Genomic DNA, 27,083 nt, shown 5'->3' on the forward strand with positions numbered 1-27,083 from the left:
GACCTAGATCTTGACTGAACTCAAAGGAAGCCAGCTAGCTTATATTTTGATGGGAGACAAGCAGGAAATCCCAGGCAAGATTGTAGGCTAGAAGTTCAAAAAGCATCCTGAAAAAAAGGAATAGCAAAGTACTTCTGCATCATTGTTAGAAAAATCTAGCCAAAAATCAGGAGTTGGACTTGATTTATGTGTCCCTTCACCTTTGAAGCTGAAAACTTTAACAGCCGGGTCATTTCATGTTTCAGAAGGATGCCAATATCTCTGATTTTATGGAGCCAGGCCACTCAAGAGGTTTGTCTAGTTTCTGGAGGAATGAGATATAGGGCTGCCTGGCTAGCTTGGGCTCAACTTGGGGAGTCATACATTTTGAAAGGACAAGACATAAATCCTTAAAATAGTGATAGTTTTAAATTGTCTAAGCCAAAGCAATGTTTAAGCTCACATGCTGACTGGAAGATGAACTATTTAATACATACATTCACAGGAACAGTAAGGTAATCTTGTTTATTGTTTATTCCATGGGTGCTGGGGGGCTATATGTGATGAGTTTTCGGGGTATTAATCACATAAATAAATACCAACTTCATGTAGTGTTTTAGCAAGACACAATGCCATACAAACTAAAAGGTAGAAAAAGATAGAAAACTGATTTCTTTCGTTCCAAACTCTGTATAGGCAATTAAGAATCAACTAATATGATCTCTGAAATTATCCATATTTCATTCATTCATTCATTCACTCATTCATTCATTCAATTTATATAGCTGCCCATCTCAGACCAGTGACTCTGGGCGGCTAACAACAATAAAAACAATCAGTATTAAAAACAGTACAAAAAATAGTACAAAAATGAAATATAATATGCAGTCAAAAGATCTTAGAAAACCGTTGGTATCAACACAACCGTGAATTGGGGTCCTTCACACACTCAGGGCCCCAGGCCTGGACATAAAGCCAGGTCTTCAAGGCTTCAATTTTTTCTGTTAAAAGACTGAAAACTTTAGACAGAGGGAGGCAGGAAGAGAGAAGAGTGGTGCTTTATAATACTGCTGATTTTTAAAATTAAGAATAACGTTTAGCCAATTTTGAAAATTTTGAAAAAAAAATGTAGACTTTTATCTTTTATATTGTACAGCTAAATTGATAGTAAATCTCTAATTTTAGACATATATTTTATTAGTTTCTATTAGCCCTTTTAAATCATTGTATTTTACAGTTAGCTTGTGCTTCATTGCTCAGATTGGTGTTAGCACTACACCTTCATTCATACAACTTAGAGTTGTAAAATTTTATATTAGGTTAGTAAAAGTAAGCCTCAGTTCCTGCTGAAATGAATGTAATGGTTACATCCTTGAAGTTTTATGTTATCTTATGCCAGTCTATGACTAAAACAAAAGATCATCGTTGTAGTTGATTTTCCTGAAGTGTTAAAAAACATCCAGTTTTCATCAGTATGGTGAATTCTGCCTTGACTTCTCACATCTGTATACAGGCTCGCTTCAGTGGATGCTGTGGTATTAAATCAGAATTTTCGTGATCACCTCAGACTGAAATTAAACTGTATGGATTCTCTTGTCTGTAGGGCAGCCAACCCTGTGCTGGCTGGGTATTCTGGGAATTGTAGTCCTAACCAATATGGAAGACATTAAGTTGGGGAAGAATACTGCAATGTATTCGAGCCATAGAGTTTAAAGCATCTTCAGTGGTGTTTATACAGGGCACTTTAATCCCACACAATTTTAAAGCAGCAGATATGCATGTGTAATGTGAAAAAGGAAACACCAATATTCATATTCATCCTGATCCAGGAATCAAGGAGTAGAAGCCAGAATACATGGGTGATGCCTTATTAATTTATAAAACATTTCTGTTCTGCCTTTCCTCATATGCAACACCAGGGTGAGCTCTTGCATACATAATCAATTCCTTTAAAAAAACCGGAATTTTAAAACTGTTTGTTATCCAAGAGCCTTAATAATAGAGGGCTGTAACAATTTTCTAATACAAAAGCAGATGGAAGTGTTTGACGAATTAAAATGCTTGGCTCAAATGGTATAGCCTAGCTAATACCTAACTGGAGAAAGCATGTCAAAGCTGGGGGTCAACTGAGAAAAAAAATCCCCTTTGTAATAGTATAAAGGAGGCATTAATTTATAACCTATTTCAAAAAACTAAGGAGATAGGAAAAGAGATACCTTGCTAGAAGATAGAAAAGATGTACCTTGCTGGTACATCTTCAGATTAAAACTTTCTGGAAGAATGAATTACAAACCATTTTCCTACATGGCCCTGTCTGTGAAGTCACCAGCAACCAAGCTCCACTTGCAGACTTTGCCTTTACATTCCTAGCAGAACTTCTGGATTGCTCCCAAGGAAATTACATGGATGTTTCCATGAAGTCAGCAGGAGCGAAACTTCACCTTTACACAACCACACCCAAGAGGGAATATGTAAGAGAGCGCGTGCACCGGTGGTGGGAGGGCTGTCCAATTTGGGTGGCAAAGATCCGGACCACCCCAAGATTCAGCCAAGAGCCTAGCGGACACCCGGATTTCTGCAGCCAGCTGCGAGAGTCAAAGGAAAGCAAAGGGGAGGAGGGGTCTGCAGGGAGGTGGGCGTGGCTGGAATCTGGTTCTTCCCCGCCTGCATCTAATTACTAGCCGCGGGAAGAAGGTGGAGACTTCTCTGTCTTCCCATTGGTTGGGAGAGTTGGGGGAGGGGCCGCAGCCGTTGGGCGAGGAGAGGCCACTGCGCCTGCCTGGCACCGGCCGGCCACCTCCCTCCTTTCAGTGCCGCCTGGCAGGCGCGGCGGGAGCTGCTAGGTGGAGTTAGCCGCCGCCACCGCCGTCTGAGGGGAGATGCTGCGGCTGCCCGGAGCCGCCCTCCGGCTCTGACTCGCCGGGACCGCCGGCAGGCTCGGTAGAGACTCATGAGCACCGCCTTCCCCGCGCCCGGGCGTCGCCGCCCTTCTCCTTCCCAGCGCCGGTAGCGGGGCCGGCGGGCGGGCGGCATGTCGTCGTCGACGTGGCTGAGCTGCCGGCTGGCGCTGCGCTTGGGCTCGGCGGGCCCGGCCGGCTCCTCCGCGCGGGCGTCGTGCCTCGGCGGGTGCCGCTGCCTCCTCCTCCTCCGCCGGCGCCTGAGTGCCCTCCGGCGCGCCCCCCGGCCCGGAGACGGACCGTGGCTCCCGCCCGCGGCCTCCTGCTCGGGCTCCCCGCGGCCGCTGGGCACGCACCCCAAGAAGGAGCCGATGGAGGCGCTCAACACGGCGCAGGGAGCCCGCGACTTCATCTACAGCCTGCACTCGACGGAGCGGAGCTGCCTGCTGAGGGAGCTGCACCGCTTCGAGTCCATCGCCATCGCACAAGGTAAGGCCCGGCGTCGGGGGGAGCGGGGGGCGCCCTCCCCGCACGTGTGAACGCCCCCGGGCGCGGTGCTGGCCGGCGCGCCCGCCCGGACACGCGTCTCTGGCGGGTCAGCGGGAGCGTCAGCCTCGGGAAGCGCGTTGAGGGGCGCATCCCGCGCGCAGGCTGGCTTTCTTGGGCAGTCGCATAAACACGTGTACGCACGCAGTCCTTGGGAGTGAGACTGAGGAGAGTCTCGCTTAGGAATGCTGGTATCTGCCCTTGAGGGTCTGGCGATTTCCAGCCCCTGGGCCCGGGCATGAAACGCCTCTGGGACAGTGTAATTCCGCTTATTTGTACTGAGTAAGCAAACGCTTCCAAGTTACGAAGAGGGTGCCCCAAACAGGCATGGGCGTGCCTGCGACTCGCTGTAGGAAAACACTCTGCAGTCCCTGGTACACGGCAGCGGCTGACTGGGCACGTGCAGCTGTGTTTTTTAGCTTGCTGCTGCTTTTCCAGCCGAATCCCACGCCTGATGGGAGTCACAGAACCGGCTTCTGTGCCCTGGGCGATACCTGTACGGTCTCTTCTCGTATTTTCCTTCAGCTGCGGGGCTGTGCCAGACGGTGGTGCAAGAAGACTCTCAATGTGTGACTTGGTTGCCTCTTCCTGCAGATCTCTTTTATTAAAAAGAAAAAAAGATATTTGGAGGTGCACGGTGTTTTCAAAATTTCAGTGTGTTAGAATGCTTTTGCATTTATTATTATTTTTTTGGGTGGTTTAATATGTTGTGTGCATATCCTTGTGTTTAGGTTCTGTCTTACAGTTCATTGGTGTGCTTGATAGTCCAAATTAAACTTGCACACAGGGACTGACAACTTTTTAGCACAATTTTACGATGGAACCCCCACTAGCCTGTTGATATTTTAAGCAGTGAAACTTGCATGGGCAATAATACAGAGTATTTACACAGTTGGCTTAGTTTCCATCAGCTATCAAAGCCATCTTAAAATCCCTGTTTTGAAAATTAAAACACAGATAGGGATATTAAAAAAAAAAAGACTTGGGGCAGTACGTGAATTGAAGAAAGAATGCATATTGTGTCATGTGTTACTGAAATATGCATGAAAATATAGGGGAAAATAGTACTTTGGCCCGATGTTTTTATACTTTTTATTTCTTTGGCTTATTTTTGTCCTCTTTTTCTTCACTCTGCATAATGTTGCCCACCCTCAAGAGGGAATAATATGTGTATGCATATTCAAAACCCCTGAATTTTCGCTTTCATTGCCAGTGTTGGTTCCAGCTGTCTCTCAAATTTAATCAATTGAATTATTTACTACTTATTTCTGAGAGCCCATGTAGACTGCAACTTTTTTCAGTAACTGTAGCCCTGATACACAAAACTAGGAAGGGGGCATACATCTGTCAGAGTGGTACCACATAACCATGTTATAATGTGACACGACAATTGCTAATGTGGACTAGTCCTGCTAGGTTTTTTTTCCCCCCTAATTGGCAGTTTGTAATTAGGAGCTAACAGATGCACATGTCTCAGTGGAACCAGGAGAAGGCTGTCCTACACACATGTAGGCTATTCCGGAAGATTGCACATCCTTCAAAGTAAATTGTGTGTAGTTTGGAGGACTAATTCCTTTTGTTCTGGTGAGAACAATTATATCAATGGAAGGCTGGCACTGGATTCTGCCTTTCATTTGTAAATGCCTTGAATATTAAGCTGGAGGGGAGCTTATGAATATAGAGCAACCAGTTTAACTTGTAAAACAATAGAATATGAATATTATACTTGACTGAAGATTCAGCTAATTTTGAGACTTTAATCAATTGGATGACAAAACTGAGGTTTGGCAAGTGATAGAAGTTGTAAGATTCCTAATTACTCAATTTTGGAAAGCATTTTAATTTTATAGCACAGATTGGATTCACATATCATGCTAAATCATAATGTAGTTTTTTTTATTTTGGCTTAGTATGTTGCATGAACTCAACGATTATGTTTTGTAAAAAAAACATGGTTTAAGTATGTGGGATACTTAAAAAACATGGTTTAAGTATCATGTGGGATCCTCTGGGATCTCATTTTATACAATACTAGAAGGCAGATCTCTGCTTACAATCTGTGATTTACATCAGGAGGAACAGAGAAAGGGAAGAGAAGTACAATTTAGTATTAACAAAGGAACTGGTTAAAAAAAGAAGAGATCTGACATATTTAGATGCAATTAACCATACTGGTTTACATGAAATCATATCTCTAGGCTGTGTTAGTCTAATGTAGCAAAGGTAGTCTCATGGCACCTTAAAATGAACAAATTGGTTATTGCAGAATATGGCTAGACATTTCCAGTGTTAAAGTACTTAGGCTGTGCTCGCACCTCATGTTAAGTCTTAAGTACTTAATGTGGTTTGCTTCATTTTGGTATAGCCTGATATTAGAATCAAGTTGTTGTGATTTATAGATCATGGGATATGGTTTAGGGTTATAAGTAAAATAGAAACCTGGCTTATTCAACGAACTTTGGCTAAAGCAAATACCGGCATAGCATGGTGTATGAATCTAGTCTTAACTATGAGCAATTACATTAAATGTACTAGTTATATATGTGAGTTGCATCATAGTGTGAATAATATCCACTCAGCTTTTTCCAAAACAAATGATTGATTTGATTGATTATGTGCCATCTAGTTGTTTTCAACTCCCAGTGACCATATACAGTAGATAGATTTTCTCCATGACAAACTGTCCCTAACCTGTTCTTTCAAGTCTACCAATGGTGCACTCATCACCACTGTAACAGACCGTCCACCTTGTTGCTAGTTGTCCTCTTCTTCTCTTTCCCAGCATCAGAGCCTTTTCCAGAGAGCCGGGTCTTCACATAATGTGTCCAAAGTAGGATAATTTGAGCCTGGTCATTTGTGCATCAAGTGAGAACTCTGGGTTGATTGGTTCAATGATCCATTGGTTTGTTTTCTTGGCTGTCCACGGAATTCTCAGGAGTCTTCTCCAATACCAAATTTCAAAGGTGTCAATACTCTTCCTATCCTGCTTCTTTAAAGTCTGACTTACATGTGTGAGTTGCATCATAGTGCAAATAATGTCCACTCAGTTTTTTCCAAAACTAAGTGACAGCTAATGATGAGTTTCAGCCTGCATACATGTGATTGTGCAGAAGTCTAAAATAGCTCTAAGAATCTGTTACCTTTAACATTGATTTTTCACTTTCTTTTTAAAAAAGTTGGAGTTGGATAGCTGTCAGCCAGCTTATAAATTCAGAGCAATTTAGCTACTTCAACCTTTGAAATGGAAAATATCAAAACTGCTTGCTTAGCTTTTTTTAATCTTCATCTGTTACAGACTATTAACTGCAAACTATTATGCTTAAGTTTTGTATTATATATATTTAGGAAGTCGCTTGCATTTGACCTTGATCCATGTAATGGTGTCCTTGAAGAAGGAATTTGGCCTGTAGCGTTCCTAGTCTTGGGGATAAGAGACTAGTGTATTATTATTAAGTCTGGGAGGAATGCTTAATAGAAGAAATACTTCCCATCTCCTTCGTCATGTATGCTTGTGTGTTCTTATTCTCTTAATTACAGTTTTTATTAACTAGAATTTTAAGTAATTTTCCCAGAGTTTAAAGTCCCAACTGCAAGTCAATGTTCCACAGAGAGGTTAAGTCAGAATTCTATTTTGGGGCAGGCTAATATGTTGCCATACCTTCCTTTCAGTATGTTTCTAGATCTAGAGGCTATTTAAATTGGTGTCTGTGGGTTGTGGAACAATGGACACAAGTGCTGAAACTTGCATCAGATGTCAGGCAACAAGTACATAATTTGTGTGATGGCATTACCACATGCATGTTGCCATTTTTATATCGTTGTGATTTGCAGTTGCTTTTGCCTGTTCAGAGGCCTTTTATTTCAGCACTTCTGTTGTGCATTTCCTTACACTTTCCTTAAAGAGGAAATATGCAACAAAAGTGCTAAAATAAAAGCCATCTGAACACCTTAGGAGAGAGTAGCAATAAATTGGTTCTCTTGAAAATCTTGTGTCTGATTTTACCTCAATCCTGCACCTTTCCCACTGTGGAATGTCTGCACTTGTTTTTCATGGGTATTTATTCATTTGCAGTGATCCAGAAATGTTGTTTTGGGTTTTTAGCCTGTCAGTATTTGAAATTTGTCACCAAGTCCTCACTCGTATATCTGGTGTTAAAGAAGGCATTGGAAGACATACTCTTGGGCATCCATGTGAGTATGGAAAATGTAAAAACAATGAAGGTCCTTTGGCTGCTTCTTTTCTAAATAGCTTAATCTAGTAAGAAGCTGAGATAAAGAGATGTATGGTGTGAAGGTTGTTTTTGACAGGAATAAGGGAACAGATTTGTGAATAATTGTTCATTTGCATAAAGTCACATAAAAATATATCCTAGTCATACTGCTCTGTTGGAAGGGCAAAAATTTTACTTTTTTCTTCATTCCTTATTTTTTTGTATCAATCTGAAGGTTTGAAACAAAAAAATGCTCATTGTTTCTGTTACTTTTAGGATCAATCAAATGATCACCCAGTTTTGGATTTTGGATAGATGTTCATATTTTTCAAGTAATAGTCAAAACATTGGCATTTATGCTTCCATTATTCTGAAACATCACAATTATCCAGTTATGTTCTTGGAAGCAGAGTAGAAGTAGTGGCTGGAAGATTTCTTTCTACAGTTTTGTGGCTATTTAATGAAGATGGATTTGATTCAGTGATCCGTGCTTTAATTTGTACGTTATTCCTCTGGTACATTTACATAGAGGAGTCAAAGTAGGTCATAAATTGTGCAAACCAGGAGGTGTAAAACAGTTTCCATAATTTTTTCTCAGAATGTCTAAAAAGTAGAACAGAATTTATTAAAACACATGAAATAGAAACTACTATTGGATTAGCCAATAAATTGCTTATATAACATATACGCATAAAAATAGGAACAGTTGAACAGCCTTCATGAAAAATGTGCTATATGGGGATGACATGGTAGTGATTCAGGAATGAAGATTTTGATTGCAGATATAATAAATGTCCCTTACGTTTGTAAAATCTATTATATCATCAGATATAATTCTTTGTATATTAATCAAGTTACAGTAATTATCTTATGTGATATCAGTCATGCTAGATTAACAGATGATTAAATGCCAAACACAAATCCACATATCCGAATTGTATCATAATATTACTTGTAACATTTATGTTTTAGATACATACCAATGTCAAGAATAATGTGAAACTACAAAGAATAATGTAGAAAACAACAGAGTTTGACTTTTTATTCCATCTTGTAAAAACACATTACTTAGGTGATCATTTTTCATTAGGACACATGCAGCGAATCACAGATCTTGCAGCTAATTATTATTGTCCAAACTCCTTCCAGGAACTTTCCATCCTATAGGAAGCATTGTAGGGAGACCAGGGCTATTACTTTACTTAATATCAGACCAGAAATAGAAACTGCAACAATACAGCTTTGTACTAAGAGTTTATAAAATGCAGTGTGAACTAACATGGAACCCTCATGAATTCATATTCCATCTGGAAAGTGATCTTTTTTTCCTGATGAGGACAGTATTTTTTTTCCTCCTCAAATTGTCTGGTATTTCACCCATTCTCCCCCAGAATATCTCAGATATAGTACATAAAGATTGGCGCTGGCAACATCCCGTGGGCTCCAGGTGTCAGAATTCTCAGCGGAGCTGATGCAGGCTTAGGAATTTTGGGAGTTAAAGTTTACACACCTGGAAGTTGCCATGGCTGGAACTACCGTTTTGTTTTGTTCTTAACATTTTCACCAACCTCAGCTCTTTCAGAGCTTTAATCTTTCTGACATTATCCCTGCAGTTCTGGGGTACCTATACTTACTCTTCCTTGGTCACCTGTTCCTCTTTCCCATTCTTATGTGTATTTTGTTTTGTTTTCTGATTTTCACTAACATTTTTTACTCACCTTAACAAATTAATTCTTCTTTATACACCTATCCCAAACAAATTACAGGTCCTGCATTTTTAGGTTATACTTGCTATAGGAGCAGGGCTGAGCCTGTAGAATGAAGGGCTGGAGGTCTTAGACCCGCTGTTCGAGAAGCCTTCTGAATCCACACATCCTCCCTCCTCCTGCTTCCATAGTATATTGGTTTGGTAGTTATTGCTGCGCCTACTTACCTGCTAAGATGGCAGGCCTTTACCTGGTGTCCTCACTCCAAACTTAGGGTGTGAAAGAGGGGTAGAGCCTGTACAACTTAAATTTCTCATTAACAAGAGGTCAGCAAGTAGATTCAAATTTCATACTTTCTGTGCAGGTAGTCCTCATTGACAGTAATTGGGACAGAATTTCTGTCACTAAGTGATATGGTTGTAAAGTGCAACATCACGTGACCACACTTAGGGATGACAATCCCGGCAGTGTCTGTTGCTGTCATTAAGTGAAAATCACATGTCGTTAAGCGAGGACCAAATGTGATTGCCCTTGCAATTTCCTGCCAGGTTCCCACAAGCAAAGTCAGTGGGGAAGCTATCTGGAAGTTGCAAGTCCCGGGCGGCTCACAAGCAGGCCACAAGGTAGGTGAGTAATATGGAGTGAGGCGGAGGGTACTGTAGCAAGTGTGTGCTGGTTGGGGAGGAGGTGCTGTGGGTGCGAACATGCTACAGAGTACAAGATCCCTGGGTTGTCATACTCTGTAGGGGGCTCTTCAGGAGAAAAAGCAGGAACGACTTGCAACCTTCCCTGCTGGCTTCCCCATTGACTTTGCTTGTGGGAACCTGGCAGGGAAGGTCACAAATGGCAATCACATGACCATGTGAGCTTGCAACCATTGTAAGTGTGAGCCGGATGCCAAGTGCCCGGATTGTGATCACATGACCATGGGGTGGTGTGACAGCCGGAACTTTGAGGACTGGTTGTAAGTACCATTCATTCAGCACCATCACAACTCCAAACAGTTGCTGAATGAGTGGTCATTAACCCAAGGCTACCTATAGTGTTACCTTCTGGCCCTGCAGTGTGGAGATATGTGAGTAGGGAAATCAGCACCCTCCTCTCTGAACCCCACAAGGTAGGTAGGTGTGTGTATTCCTTTTTAACTTAAGTAATCACATGCAAAAGATGTGATTCAGAGGTGGAAGAGATAAAGTACTGAGTGTGCAGTTGCAGCATCTTAAAACACCCCCCAATAGATATAGAGAGAAAAATATAAAGTTCTGCAGACCACAAGATAATGTTGGTCTTCTCAGAGGCAACTGAGGTACAGTTATGAAATTCTAACTTGCACAAAAATGCAAAATGCCATAGCTTGTATGGAGGCAGTAGATGCCAGGGGAAGTGAATTAAACGCCCATCCTCAACTAAAAAATGAATTTTATGCAATAGTCGTAGCTATGTTGTTTTTAAGCTATACTTTCAGAGAGAGCTGTTTTTCTTGGGTTTTTCTGTATGCCACTTCTTCCTGAAGTCCCTCCCAGATCCCTGACAGTGCCAGTTAGCTAATTCTGAGGCTGCTGGGGAGATGGAAGGCAGTCTCAGGTGCCAGCTTCTGTCTTTTAAAAAGATAAACCGTTTTTCTCCCCAGCAGAAGGGGGGGGGGGGTTGTACATGACACAAGGTCTTCCCTGGCCCTTCTGAAGATGTGGATTCTATGTCTAAGGTGAGCAGATGTGGACTGAAAATCACACATCTGTCAGTGAATGGAGGTCGAGAGAGATTGCCTGCCCATTAACTACTCTTGGCAATTTGTCCTGAATCACAGGTCATCAAGAAAGACAAAAGAAAATTACATACATGCACTATATGATTGTTACTGTTGGCTGTCAGCCTTTTTGTGTGTTGTACTGCCCCTTGATTTGCACAGCTAAATCATTTCCAGTTTAGAAGTGCAGGAGAAATTGTTTTGACCGCTTTTGTCTGAAACTTTGGCAGTTTATTTTGTTATTTATTAGTCAACTCCAACAGCTCAAGGCATCTTAACACATACAGACAAAACCAAGAATAAAACCCAAAATTGCAGATAGCATTATCCAGAGGGAACAGTAACCATCATCCTACCAGCAAGATAAAAACAGACAAGTCCCCCAATCAGCCTAATTCAAAGGCTGGGGGAAGAACCATGTTTTTAATGCTCTTTTAAAGGCTGGTAAGGTGGGGACAAAAGGTCTACTACCTGAGTCCTGCTCAGTGACATTGCTTAATTAATGGGATGAGGAGTGAGCCAACTCTGTCAGATCTTACGAGATGGACAAAAAGCATAGGAAACAGGCAGTCCCCCAGATAACCTGGCCCTATGCCATGTAGGACTAAAGATGTCAACCAGCACCTTAAATTGCACCTGGAAGCCAACTAGTAACATGGACATAATGCCATCCGCATCACTGCTTGTGCTGCTACGTCCTGGACCAGCTGTAGCTTCCAAATGGTTTTCAGTGGCAGCTCCATGTAGAGCTCATTGCAGTGATCCATCTCAAGGTGACCAAGGCATGAATGATTGTAAGAAGTGCATCCTGGTTCAGGAAAGGGTGCAACTGGTGCCAGATATAATCCCATGTGAAGGCCCTCCTGGCCACAGCTGCTACCTGCTCTTCAAGCTGGAGCTGTGAGGACCCCCAGATTGCACACCAGACCCGAACGGGGTAGTGTAGCCCTTTTCAGGGCCAAATATGGAGGATTCCCAGCACCAGGGGGCCCAGACACGCACGGTTACTCAGTCTTGCCAGGATGAGTTGAGCTTGTTCCTCCCCATCCAAACCCTCATAGCTTCTAAGTACTAGGACATGATTTCAACAGCATTGCTTGTCCAGCCAAAGGACAAGATACATAAATGAGTATCAACTGCATATTGGTAATAGTTGACCCTAAACCAACTAATGAGCTGACCCAGTGACCTCATGTACATGTTAAATAGGGGTGAAAGCATCAAGCCCTGAGGCATCCTACAAACAACCCACCCCAAACTGGGTGTGTAGGTTTTGTTGCTAGCAGCTTTTTGCTTTACTCTGTTGCTCAGTTGAAGGGAGGGCTGGTCAGTGCATGAGTAGTTCATAACATTGGAAGAATGATGTTATTAAGGACAACCACAGGATGCTGGGAACCAGTTTGTGGTGATTTGGTGGGGCTGAAAATGGTATCTCTGTGGAAATGCCCCACCTTCACTTGGTCAGAATGACAGGGCAGATTGAAAACTTGGAAAAATTAGCTGTATTATCATATTTTTATTTTAATAATGAACTAATACTGCTGTAGAATTCAAGTCAGAGAATCACTGTCATCCACTAAGCTATTTCCTTGGCAGATCACAAATATTTCAAGCTTCTTTTCCATGAGAATTCATATCTTTGTGCAAGTGTTTTTATGAAGTGCAGTGGTTCAGGTTAAATGAAAATATAGTTATGTATTTAATTTGGTGAAGTGAAGGGAGAGGAAAAGATCCCTGGCAAGCTAGAGTGAAGGTTCATTGTAGCACACTTTTCAGTTTAATGTCCCATCCTACAGAGTAAATTCCACACTAGTGACACAGAGGATGCAAGATAAACAGTATTTATAAGGAAGTAACACCCATTAATGTCAGTAACTGTTATTTCTAAGTAAATAAACTTGGGATTCTAGGTTTGGATAAGTTACAATTAATGAAAATTTAAAATGTTCAGCTAAAAGTAAAGTAATGTGATGTTTCTTTTGTATGAAAAACTTTTTAGCATCCAGATTTCCTAAACCACTGGTACCATTTAAGATGTCAATGAAACAGGTAGCATCACCAGAACTACCTAGTGCTTTGGGTTACAGTAAATTTTGCTACTTGCTGATAAATAATGCATGATGTGAGTAGATGGTGCTATCCATAAAACAACCTTACATGAGCTTACTAATGTTTCCCCATCAAATTCTCTAGCATGTTCTAATATAAATGCCCTTGGTTAATTCTGTCTGCATTGGCATTTGATTTCTTTCAGAGTAACAATAAGGAGATGAGGGCTTTTGCTTGTAAAATAAAAATTACCCTAATTAACTGCCCAACTGGTCTAAAAGAATTGTAAACCAAATTCTTAATCAGAATTTGCTTGCAGTTTAGTCTAATCTTGTCCCACTTTAATTAAGGGGATTACATTAGTGTTTTGAGTACATCTGCTAGTTCAGATGGAATGAGAATTGCTATATCTGAAAAGCATATACATTCTGTTAAGGCCACTAATACACTTTTTATTATGAGTTCTTTTTAGTTTAATTTAGGGAACTGACATTTTAACATCTTTGTCTCGTCTGGATGTAACAACAAACCATAGTTTGAAAAACAGCAGCCTTTTCTGCTGCTTGCTTCCAAGATTGTCTTATTCATTAGTAGAGTTACTCTAAAAGATTCTGTTGAAGAAGTGTTTGGCTTTGGGTCACATCTAATGTTAAGCTACAGTGTTTATTTGCATGAGATTTAGGAATTTACCCCAAATGACTTAATGTGCTCTTTTAAGTTTGAAGCAAGTGGTTGTTGTCATTGTAAGTTGTGGGTTTTGATTCCATGTGTAGTTTACACATTGTTGTTCCTGCTGGCCTTGAATCACCTGCCAGTCATTTTTGTAATGATGAAAACAAGCTGCTTTTCTCTGCCTACTTTCTCTGCACTGGCTGTAATTTCATTCATTTCTGATGTGTTATTTTTTATGAAAGGAAAGCCTTACAAGGCCCACCTGATCATTTTCTTTACATTTTCCAGCATGTGTTCCAGCACAAGGCATGATTCAAATATGGCTGACCCCAAAGAAACTGGTGCACAGCTTGATCATACAAGTGCTTCCTTATCCCCTTCACCCTCCATTTATTTATTTACTGGTCCAAGTTGCTAATTTATGGCTCATGTTTGCCATACAGAAATGTAAAGCTATAGTTTATAGGTTCAGGTGTAATGCCAAACTGTTATCCAGAGTTGATGTGATTGTAGCACACAATGGAAGAAAAAATATACAAGTCTGAATCTCATTTCCATTAGCACCATAATTGTTTGAGTTAAGCTTATTAAATATTTAATACAAGCTGGGTTCACACATCTCACCAAACTGTAAATTATGCCTTACAAGTAACAGTGGCCAGGTTGAAGCAGTCAGTAAGCCAAAAGCAAACTAAGTCACACTGTGGTTTTAATGTGACCTATGATGCCAGACCCAGTTTCACTTTCTGAAATTAAATGAAACAAGCAGTGGTTTCCCCCATGTTGTTACTAAATTCTAACATTTCTAAATATCAGTAGTAATTATTATGGATAAACTATACATTAATACAATTCATAATGTTTTCTGCTCCAAGTTAAAAATGTAGGGAACGTTATATAAAAAGTTTATAGTCCATTTCAATTGTAAATGGAAAAAAAGAGATGAATTGCCTTTTGTCTTTCCAATCTTTTATTTAGATTACCATGGCATTCTTTTACATAAGTATAAAGTAGTAAAGGTAATTCAGTTTGGTCCTAAAATATAAATACTTGCATACTTGGATATTCATCATGCTATCTTTTTTTCTGGGTAAACAGTGTTATGCACAGCATAGAAAAAGAGTAGGAAATAATAAGAACAAGAAAAAATAAAATAGTAAGCAAAAAAGATAAAGTAAAAAAGAGACATAACTAATAGTAGTTTACACTAACACCATTGGCTATACCTCTCCATACTTTGCGGTCCTTGCAAACCATTTTTGGTTCACCAAATACATATATCATTTCATAATTTATCTTTTATTCTTTCAAGTTTCTCTCTTATTTTGAGAACCTCATCAGCTCCATTGAGCCCACAAATTACTGTTCTTTTGCTTCCTCTTCATTCACTCTTCTTTTGCCATTCATTTTTGTTCATTCTTTCTATATGACTAAACCCTCTCAGCATATTACTTTCTTGTTGGTCACTCACTTTTGTATTCAATCCACATTTATTTATTTCAAATCTACTTTTCAGTCATCCACTGTCACTCCCCTGTGAATCTTTAAAATACTCCTACCAACATTCCCTTACTTCACTTTCACCACAAAACATTTCATTAGTTTTATTTTTAATTCCATTCACTCTGCTGGAAATTCCTTTTTTTTTTTTATTTTAAAATTGAAAAAATAATCCATAATTTTTTTAAAAATTCCATCAAAAATTTACAGTTCCATCAAAATTGCTCTGCATTTTCTCTGCCTTTTAATATCTTAACTGTACCTTGCTCTCCTTGACTACATTTTTTGCAATTATGTTTTTCTGTCTTTACATACTATATATTATCTTTATTTTATTTTTTTGCTGCATTCATTGTCTTGTATGCTTTTTATAATCCACAGCTTTTCTCATTTCATCACTGAAGAATGAACCTTTTCATTCTTCTCATTAATGTAGTTCCATATACTTTTATACAGAGCTGTGGAGTCAGAGTTGTGGAGTCAGTCAGAAGCAATTCTTGGGTTACTAGAGTTGAAGTCAGTGAAGATGTAATAAATTTAAATTGTATTTAATATAAATAATACGTTAAAATTTCCTATTTCATAGATAGTAATTTGATTAACCTATTTTTTTCAGGATATATTTTAATTTCAAGTTCTCTGCAAATTTCAAAATATAACATATTTTGGAAATATATAATTAGTATATTTATAATTTATTTCCTATATTGATGCATAATTGAAGGAGTCAGAGTTGGAGGTACCATGAATAAAGGAGTCAAAGGTTTTATGTGCTGACTCCACAGCTCTGCTTTTATAGCACTTTGTATCATAATTCTTTCCACTTTGTTCTTAGCAAATTTCACACGCTCTTTTGTCCACTTCCCATTTTTTGGGAGTATCTTCTGATACTTTTTCATATAGGATTAATACTTTTTTTTTTTTTGTCTGTCTGTCTGTCTGTCTGGCTGGCTGGCTGGCTGGCTTGCTTGCTTTTGTTTCATGACCATTTTTGGCAAGGTCCACTTGTGATACTACAAAAAAAAAAGATATATTCCACATTCAGAATGTCTAATTTTCTCAATCTTTTATAATAAACAGTCAAATCAATCAATTTTTACATTTACATTTATTCCTTTGCCATATGTATTTTTCAATAGACATGCCTCCACCATTTATTTGAACCAGGGCTTTCTCTAAGCAGATACTCACCAAAGTTTCATTCTAATTTATTCTTGCATCTCCAAATGACCCCATCACTTTTTCTGCCCTCTCTCAGCTTGTTTCCACTTACCTGTTCATGCCACCTAGTAGAATAATTTCCCCCTGGATAGTGTTCATTTGGAATACTTCATAATTTTTCTCAAAATGCATCTCTTTTAAAACACTACCCTACCAACTAAAAGGCATTCATATTTTGATGGCTTCATTTCCACCACCAGCACCACCCCACCCTTTCTTTATAATGTGGTTGTCGTTCAGTCGTTAAGTCATGTCCGACTCTTCGTGACCCCATGAACCATATTGCACCAGGCCTTCCTGTCCTTCACTGCCTCCCTGAGTTTGCTCAGTTTCATGTTCATTGCTTCAGTGATGCTATCTAACCATCTCATCCTCCGCCTTCCCCTTCTCCTTTTGCCTTCAATCTTTCCCAGCATCAGGGTCTTTTCCAAAAAGTCCTCTCTTCGCATTAGGTGACCAAGGTATCTGAGCTTGAGCTTCATTATCAATCCTTCCAATGAGCAATCAGGGTTGATTTCCTTTAAGATTTCTTTACAATGGGTGTTTTCTAATAGTGAAGAAAGATAATTAGGCAGGAAAGTACTTATCTGAGCTCTCAGGACTTTTTATCCATATTTTATCCATGAATGATAACTATTTTTTTGCCTTATAAGACCAAAGGCAGGAAGTTGTTGATAAGAATTATGTTTGATAAATATCTGCATATTCATGTAAAATCTGCAAATGAACAATTCAATGGAAGCCTTTGCTAGTTCTCATAATCTATTTCTAAGATAATATTCCAGTTGCTGAAATAAAGTTAAAATATTGATTTGGTTTCTGTGCCTCTTATCCACCAGTCGAGACATCGTCTGTTGTACAGTGCCATTTTTAAAGGATTTTTGAACAAAATCTTCCTTTGTACAAAGCAAAGTAAACTGCCTTTGTTGTAATGTATTTAGAACTCTCACCATCTTGCTATCTTGGCAAGTGGCTTGCTGGCTTGGCCTTAACAGACAGATTGGAAAGAAACTACATACTTGTATATACTCTGAAATGGTACTGAATCTGAGGCACAGAAACTAAATTCAGGGAAGGTAATTGTTCAATCTGTATATGTAGATTCTTTTTATATCAGGCCGCTATTTTATCAGTGGTTCTGGACTGACAAATACTTCTTTTGCATTGTATTGTATCTGTTTCTTCCTGTTGCTCCAGGAGCTTTGCATGGAGAGGCAGGTTAGACATTGCTAAATAACTCACCAGTCAAAGCTAAACTTTTATTAATGACACCATGCAATATATATTTGGGTATGCACTAGGGAAAGGTGTACGACAAGGCTGTATACTGTCACCCTGCTTATTTAACCTATATGCAGAGTACATCATGAGAAATGCCAGGCTGGAAGAATCACAAGCCGGAATTAAGATTGCAGGGAGAATCATCAACAACCTCAGATATGCGGACGATACCACCCTAATGGCAGAAAGTGAAGAAGAACTAAAGAGCCTCTTGATGAGGGTGAAAGAGGAGAGTGCAAAAGCTGGCTTGAAACTCAACATTAAAAAAACTAAGATCATGGCATCTGGACCCATCAATTCCTGGCAAATAGAAGGGGTAGAAATGGAAGCAGTAACAGACTTCATTTATTTGGGCTCCAAGATCACCGCAGATGGAGACTGCAGCCATGAAATTAAAAGACGCTTGCTCCTTGGGAGGAAAGCTATGGCAAGCCTAGATAGCATATTAAAAAGCAGAGACGTCACCTTGCCGACAAAGATCCGCATAGTCAAAGCTATGGTTTTTCCAGTAGTAATGTATGGCTGTGAGAGCTGGACCATAAAAAGGCCGAGCGCCGAAGAATTGATGCCTTTGAACTGTGGTGCTGGAGAAGACTCTTGAGAGTCCCCTGGACTGCTAGGAGGTCAAACCAGTCAATCTTAAAGGAAATCAACCCTGATTGCTCATTGGAAGGATCAATAATGAAGCTCAAGCTCAGATATTTTGGTCACCTAATGCGAAGAGAGATCTCTTTGGAGAAGACCCTGATGCTGGGAAAGATTGAAGGCAAAAGGAGAAGAGGACGGCAGAGGATGAGATGGTTAGATAGCATCACTGAAGCAATGAGCATGAAACTGAGCAAACTCAGGGAGGCAGTGAAGGACAGGAAGGCCTGGCGCAATATGGTTCATGGGGTCACGAAGAGTCGGACACGACTTAATGACTAAACAACAACAACAACAACAACAATGCACTTTACTTGAACCCATAATGGACCTTGGGTTTTACTGAATGTGATATGTGAATGCAGGCACAGTGGTTTGCAAACAAGGCCTCATAACTTAGTGTTATGTATGACTTGCTTGCAGTACTAATAAATGATATCTATAATGCTATAATAATTGCTATAATTCCTTGCCAAGGAATTGATCAGTACTTTTGCTATTAAATCAGAATCAACTACCTATAGCAGTGTTTCTCAACCTTGGCAACGTTAAGCGGTGTGGACTTCATCTCCCAGAATTCCCCAGCAAGCGTGCTGGCTCTGCATATCTCCAAAATGAGTTCAGGGTGTGTGTGTGCATATGTATGAATGACAAATACTTTTATATTGCTTCAGTCAAGTGAACCTAATTAGCTTTCAAGTAAAGAGAAATGTATTACATATTACAAACATAAATTAAACCATAACTTAACAACCCACAAACCTTAAACTTCATAAAATTGCAATAAATCTTACCATACACTTCCCTGATACCTCCTCCTCATATCCTTAATTCCCTAGTATGGCTGCTAAATACCCCAGAAGTTGCACTGCCCGTTTTTGGTGGTCAACTGCTAAGAAACAGAGGCACAATTTAACACCATTTGGGGGCAGCAAGCAATTAAAAACAGGCCTGCAAACCTTCATTTAGCTCCAACACATAACCCCACTTCGATTTCACTGCGTTGCCTGCCCATTCCAGCCTATGGTCGCTAAAAATTGCTCATGTTTCTGTTAACTTACAACAGGGTACGAAGTTCTTATTTTTGGATTGCTGGAAAATGCTCTGTAATCAGTGCTTAGGCTACAACTTTTCTTCTGTAGTCATAGTCTGATGTTTATTCACACTGCAGCAGTAGATTGCTGGGAAATAAGCATCCTTGTTTTTAATATATTTCCATTGTAATTAAAATCAATTTAAATTCCTGAGTAATCCTTGAAGTCAGTGGAAGTTGATGCAGATTTCTGACAGGGAGCTTTTTGATAGTTAATCAAAATTTAGTCAATGTTACAGAATTCTTCTAGACAGCTTATTTTTTTTATATAGTGTTGGTGCAGAGGTCCAGGTAGTTTTGCCTTCCCTAGCTAAGGATGGTTTTTATCACGGTAATGAAAGGATAAATCATTTTCTTTAGAAAGTCTACATCTTGCCCATTCTTTGAATATTATCAGCCTTCTTAAATTGTGGGACACTAATACAGTGGTAAAGTGGAAAAAGTGTTGTGTCATATTTGGTGACTGAAGAGTCAGTTTTTCAATTCCAATTAAGCTTGTGGAGAATCCCATCTACCACTAGTTGTGCATTCTGATGTAATGAAGCTTGAGACTCTTAATGTCTGTTGTCATTGTTTGAAGTGATGCTTTGTTCTGTGTGCATTATATCTCTATAATGACTTTGCTGGTCATTTAAAGATAATCCATTTGGGATTAGTCACATGACTGCGTTTTTGAGCCATTTACTATGCAAATAGCAAAAATGAATTTATTACAATTATTTTTATTTTTGTTCTCAGCATTTTATTTATTTATTGCCTTTGAGTTAGATTTGACACCTGGTGACTGCACAGGCACATCCCTGCAGTTTTCTCAGCAGTATTTTTTCAGAAGTGGTTTGCCACTGCCTTCTTCCTAGGGCTGAGGGAGAGTGACTGGACCAAGGTCACCCAGGTGGGATTAGAACTGAGGGTCTCCTGGTTTCTAGCCTGGTGCCTTAACCGCTACACCAAACTGGGTCTTAATTCTCTGCATACAAATCCTTATAAGTAATGTCAATAATTAATTACAGTTAACATTTGTTACATTTATTATTATAATATTTACTGTAAATTAAAACAAAATTAATGGTAAGTCTCCCCTTAGGGTACTTGGTGGTATGTGGCAGGCAAGCTGGGACAGACTCTCGTGGTCTTTGCCTGATGCCTATCTTTTTTTCATGCATCAGAATTATTATTTTATATGTTAACATTTAAATAGCACTGTGTACAAAATAACTAACCAAATATCTCTGTGTTCATATTTTTCTTTCAATCTCCTTTTTCAAATTTAGAGAAGTTGGAGGTTGCACCGCCATCCACTGGACAACTGAAACATGGTAAATGCTTAGGTCTATTTTGTATTGTTTTCTTTTAAAAAATCAGATATTTCCATGGGTTAGGGAGTAGACAGCCTCCAAGAACTGTAGTGTTACACCCTTAGTATTGGCTGTTACTTTTCATTTTTTTGGGGATAGTATTAGCCATGCAGTTATGGATTTGCAACAGAGCGGTCTGCTTTGATGGGGATCTCCTGAATTCTTCCTCATCTCTCCCTCAAATACGAGTTGGTTAAAATTGCTTGTTTAGCTGAGTCCAGAGCTGTGGTGGAAAGCAATATCACGGGTGATTGTTGCTGATTCCTCTGGGTAGCTGCTGCTTTTTCCCTGCATCACCCTACGGCGCGTGGCATTATCTAGAAAGTACTCCGAATGAGCCTGGCCTTTCAGAGATGGTCACTTTGGTGTTTGCGACCAGTGCATACAAATTGCTGGTAGTTGGTTGTATTCAAGAAAGTATGAAAAGCCCTTTCTGGGTTGAGTTATTTATAGAAACAGTGCGTCATGCCTGGAATTTTAAGCACGTTTCAGTCCATATTTGGATTTGGGTGAATAACAAATAATTTCATAGAGTGGGGCAAATGGAGATTAACATGCCTTCTCTTTCCTTCTAGTGTTCTTCCACAATGCAGTACCTTTTGTAGGCTTTGGATTTTTTGATAATGCAATTATGATTGCTGCGGTAAGTCATCTTGCTACCAGTCTTTATATGTACTGAATTATATTCCATTTCTAGTATTGCAGCAATGCAGTATTGCTGGTTTTAGTTCTGCTTTAACACACCATGACAAAGACACACTATCGCGCATACTGCTTTGGGGGCCTTCTGAAGGAACCTGTGAGCAGGTGTGCCCCCCTCCCCCTTTAACACTGGCATCGTTTCCTATATGAGTGATTCCTGAAGCTGTGTCCGTATTAATGCGTGGGTGATAATGAAACTCTCTGTTATTTTTAGGGCACGCAGATAGAGTTATCAATAGGGATTGTGCTTGGAATTTCTACTATGGCAGGCAAGTAATCAATGTCACTGCTGTTCATGTGGATTTTTATAGCTATTTATTTATCATTAACTTTTGTGTGTGCAGCGAAATTCATAGAAACCTTTTTCTGCTGCTTGAGGAAAACGTGTGCTTAACATCAGTGGAAACTTTGTCACCAGATAAAATTAGAAACACATACTTCTTTGCTTGAAGCTCCCTGATATTTGTCTCCTGTGTTTATCCCAATACAGTCTTGAATAAATTGTATCTGTGAACGAGGATGGCTTTTCTACTCTGTTTAAAATAGCTTCACCTGAGTTGCTTCCCAATATGGGTACAAAAGCATCTGGGGGGCCATTACTCAGTACGGGAAGCAATTGGAAGAATATGGATATTTTTGTAAATGGGGAATAATTAAGACTTTCTATCTAAACAATAAATTGGATGAATAATAATAATAATAATAATAATAATAATAATAATAATAATAATTATTATTATTATTATTATTGGAGGAAAGTGCTGAGGAGCTTCTGTTGACTTGTCCTGCTTGGACACAGCTTTTTGATTACTTTTCTAAAAACAGATTAAAGCATGAGTCAATTGGCATTAAGCCATTTTATGATTTTTGATTTTGGCTAAGTCAGCTGTTATCGTTTAACAATCCATAGTTTAGTGTGATATATAAATTCAGACTCTTCATTTGAAGAACTGGCCTCTTCATTGTGCTTCCAGCTTTTAGAGAAGATACATAGAAATTTGTTGTATCTTTTACACTTTATTTAATGGCTCAACTTTTTAAAGTTTGGTATAATTTTGAGAAGTAGAAAGAGTATGCTTTCTTCAAATAAACACTACTTAGTTTTAGTTTGAATTTTGAATATTGATTTATTATAGATAAAAGTTTCTCATGGTCTTGCTCTAAAGAATATGAGAAGAGTTCTCTTGGAGTGGACTGAAGACATATCTTAACAGCATTCCCTTCTCATTGAGGCCAATAAGAGACCTGCTGAAATAATATGTAGCTTTCATGATGCTTGATTTCTGGTTTGAGTTAATCATCCGTACATATTATACTAAAGAATGGAGAACATGGGTATGTAGGTAGTCCTTATGACCACAATTGGGACTGGAATTTCCATCACTGAGTGATACAGTCATAAAGCAAGATGTTATGTGACTACATCACTTAGCGATGGAAGTCCTGGTTGCTGTTGTTAACCGAGAATTGCAGGTCATTAAGTGAGTACCCACCCCAGTAATCGCAGGTCATTAAGCAAGTACCCACCCAGGCTTGGTCCTTCCCAGCCCCTACCTCCAACTCCCCCCACCCACATGTCTCCCCCACATCTCTGTCCTTTTGGCCACCCTGCACCCTGCCTTGCAGGGCGGCAAACAGCCCCAGAACTGTGCAGCAATAGGCTGTAACTTCAGGTCGTAAGTCCCTTTGTTCAGTGCTGCTGTAACTTTAAATGGTTACTGAAGGGTTGGTTGTAAGGCAAGGACTACCTGTAGTCTGTAGTGAGTGACGGTTCAACAGTATTATTCATATTGTTATATTAGTTTTCCTGGTTTCCAGTTTGTTTCTGGCTCAAATCAAGGTACTCTTTTTGACTTAAAAGCTCTCTGTCCTGGGGCCACAAATTCTCAGGAATTGTCCATCGGGGGGGGGGGGGGCGGGAATTCTCAAGATCCTCTTCTGAGGACTGTGTTTCAGATTCTCAGTACCAAAAAGATATCTGAGAGAGCTTCTTCACCTTTAATAGCAATAACCTAGAAATGCTTTTGTTCCTAGGGATCAATTATATGCAGTTATTAAAAAAAATTGTAGGTTACCCTGTTAAATTTGTTTTGTTTTCATAATCTTTTTTTTAGTTTTCACAATGGCTGATTTATTGATGTTATGTTTTTATTATGTAATATGTTGAAAACCAGCTTTTATGAGGTATATAAATATATCCAACAATAGTCTTCAGAAGAAATTTAGCTTTAAGAAATAATATGGTTATAAAACATTTTCTGTTTATTTCTGTATTGTTACTAATTTATATAATGCTTGTGATTTTCCAACTATCTAGCTGCTGCCTTGGGAAATCTTGTCTCAGACTTAGCTGGATTGGGGTAAGTTTAATTGTATTTTCGTATAATAGAAACATTTCAAGGTTAAAATGACTGCTGGTCTTAGCGGAAAATATTTTCATGATAGCTAGAACAGCACCAGAACACTTTGAGTAACTAATGACTTGGTTTGAACATGCAAATGTTTTGCACATCCCCTCATATTTTTAATTTTGATATATTTATCGGGATTTGAGGACAGGCTGGTACAGAGTGGTGAAGCTGGAACGTGAGCTGCAATTCAAGTTAGGATGTTGGAACAATGGGTGTGCCTACAGTGTTGTGCCTGCTATGCTCAATTGAGTTCGTATTTTTTCATTCTGTTTTGAATTCTTACACAATTGTCACCTCAAGTAGGAATAGGTATTTATGTGAGGAAGAATGGGAGATTGATGAGTTGACATAGTACTGTGGCCCATAGAGTCATAGTTCAGGGAATCATGTTTTTATTAAATTTATATTCTGCTTTTCCAGGGAAAATGTGGCATTTAAGGAGATTTAATAAATTTAGCATGATTTAAGAATATAATGATTCGAAACAAAAATATTTCACCTTGTTTGAGTATAAAAAGAAGGCAAGAATGATAAAAATACTGATACTGGAGGGGGAAAGGAAGGGACTTTAGTTTTTGCCACCCATTCTAAACCTACTATTTACATCAGGATATTTGTGCATTTATGAATCACGCCAAACAATATTACACTCAAGGATAAAAATGTTCTCTTTTTTACTCTATAATTTATTGGTACTGGTTGGCAATGCAGAATTTTATAGGACTGACTCTTTAATTGCTTGCTACTTTTCTGCAGTTAATAAAAACTAAGCAAAATTTATATGTTTCAGAGGTTCTTGTGCTCAGTATATTTGTACTTTTCTCCCAAGTCTTGCAGGCTATGTTGAAGCTATGGCCTCCAGATTGGGTCTTTCAATTCCTGATCTCACACCCAAACAAGCTGACATGTGGCAAACACGTCTTAGTGCACACTTGGTGAGTATGTGTATTTATGGATGAGAGCTCAAGTGATACCAAGTCATGGAAAAATAGCAACTTCAATACTGCCTAAACACTAGAATTTGGATACCTACTATGTGTGCATTATTCCCTACTATTCCTGTGGGAATAAAATGGAAACGGAATCTTTTCAGAATATAGATTATGCACCAAATACACAGTTTTGCATATAACTGATTTTGAGAAGAGGATTTCAAATCAACCTAATTGCGCATTAATTCTTGTGCACGGTGGTGAGCTTCTAATCTGAAAACTTCAGCCAGAGCTACATAAGTGATGTTAATTGTATGTTCGGAATCTGATCTGACCCTAACTGTGAACAACCCATTCTTTCTGGTTTTTCCTTGTTTTAGGGTAAAGCTATTGGAGTGACCATTGGCTGCCTTTTAGGAATGTTTCCGTTGTTCTTCCTCGGAGATGAAGAAGACAAAAAACTGGAAGGGAAAAAATAACCTTTTTACAATGCTTATCTACACATATATAAACTCATGTACCTCAGATATACAACTATGCTGTCAAAGTATATAGGAATTTAGAGACGGTAACAAGCAGCATGCAATTTTACGGAAACACTTAACTTATTGTGGCTTTGTCTTAGTACATCTTTTTATAAGGGGTTTTCCTTTTTTTAAATGTAAATTGTTGACATGTGATGTCACATAACACTGATGGTTGACTTTTACTATGTCTCCCTCTTTGTTGGTTTCCTTCACCTGGATTGTTACTTTACTTACCTGTCATTGATGCAGTGTATAGCTTTTGGGTTTACATTTTTCTTAGCCTTTGGAAACGCATGGCACAAATTGCCCCAGATATTCATGGAATCCTCCACTCCAGACTTAGTGTAGTTAGGTGACGGGTGCCCTAGGAAATACCATGCTGTAGCTTTCTTGCTTTTATTTGTCTTGTGGCAATAATTGTACACAGGTGCCTGAAACAAAGCCTGTTAGAACAAGTGTTAACTTGAAAGGAGTGAGGGAGAGGTATTTGCTGTATAGCGAGGCCAAAATACAGACCCATTTATGGCCAGTTTTTTTCCCAGACGACACTCTGAGTATGTCCCTAAGTTATGCAGGTGGCAGCTTAGATCAAAGTAACCCTACAAGTCGGTATCTGCAGTAGTAGACAACATGCAATGCAACAGATTTGGAAAGCGTTTAAAACATCTTGCCTCTGCAGCAAGTAGTGGCGGTCTTCATTCTCAGATTTCCACTGTCGAATATTCTTACCAGTCTGTGTGCATGACTGTTTTGCCACAGTATTCTTGAAAATCAGGCTTAGTCTCACTTGACACATGAACTTCCAACCTTATTTATCTTTCTAAAAAAGAAACATAATATTAATCAGTCCAAACTTCATTCCTGATTTTAAGGCATTAAGGAAACATGGTGAAGGTTCTGTTGGATGCAGAAGAGAATGTGGCTGGTACGATGCTGTGTACAAGAACAGAAGAGCAGTTGTGAAGGGGAGGCAGTGGGCAAAGATGAGAGCAGAGGAGAGTTTAGGAGAAGAGTAAAGTAAAATATGAAGCCTTGAAAAGATACAGCTGTCCCCCAGAATGCGCTGGCTTTAGTGTAAAGCAAATGTCTGCCACTGTTGCATGTGTTCTGCTTTAGCAATTCAGAAATAATATTTGTGTCCTTGTCTGTGAACGTTAATAGGGGAGAATGGTAATCGGTCTAAATTTGACACCGTCTGGACGAGTGATTATTATGTGCAGACTTTAATTTACAGAAATAAACTTGTTTACTTTTCATTTAATGGGGTTTCTTTTCATTTTGCCTTGTTGTGCTTGTAGTTACTGTGCAGTATTCAAAAGAGTCCTTACAACTGAAACTTCAGTAAAGAGCATGATGTTTTCTTGATCATGTGATGGGTATATTCTAAGCATTTTGTTTTCATTAAATAAAGAGGACCATCTGTTCATCTGAAGTTTCCAGTGAAATATACTTACTGAAAGGCATGAATAGCATGTTTGACCACAAGATCATGTGCCTTGGGTTCTGCTGCCCCGACATTTTGCAATAACCCGGATTGCAGAGGGTGGACCATGTGCAGTCCTCAATTCATCTGCAGCCACTAAGTATTGCACTGCTAAAATTAGGGACA

The 27,083-nt window shown here is 39.3% G+C and overlaps 1 protein-coding gene across 1 annotated transcript; it reads left to right on the forward strand.

Moving 5' to 3' along the window:
• Positions 1-2,768: 2,768 nt before the first annotated feature.
• On the forward strand, positions 2,769-26,735 carry TMEM65 (transmembrane protein 65). The gene is made up of 7 exons (XM_025170540.2): positions 2,769-3,365; positions 20,819-20,863; positions 21,478-21,545; positions 21,819-21,873; positions 23,922-23,964; positions 24,845-24,950; positions 25,328-26,735. Exons 1-7 carry the CDS (start codon positions 3,011-3,013, stop codon positions 25,424-25,426), a joined length of 771 nt encoding a protein of 256 aa, XP_025026308.2. The 5' UTR covers positions 2,769-3,010; the 3' UTR covers positions 25,427-26,735.
• The last annotated feature ends 348 nt before the right edge of the window (positions 26,736-27,083 follow it).

Source organism: Python bivittatus, unplaced genomic scaffold (genome assembly GCF_059951505.1).
Source record: "Python bivittatus isolate LINGU-HERP-01145 unplaced genomic scaffold, Pbiv_v1 ctg000590_np1212, whole genome shotgun sequence".
Taxonomy (NCBI): Eukaryota; Metazoa; Chordata; class Lepidosauria; order Squamata; family Pythonidae; genus Python; species Python bivittatus.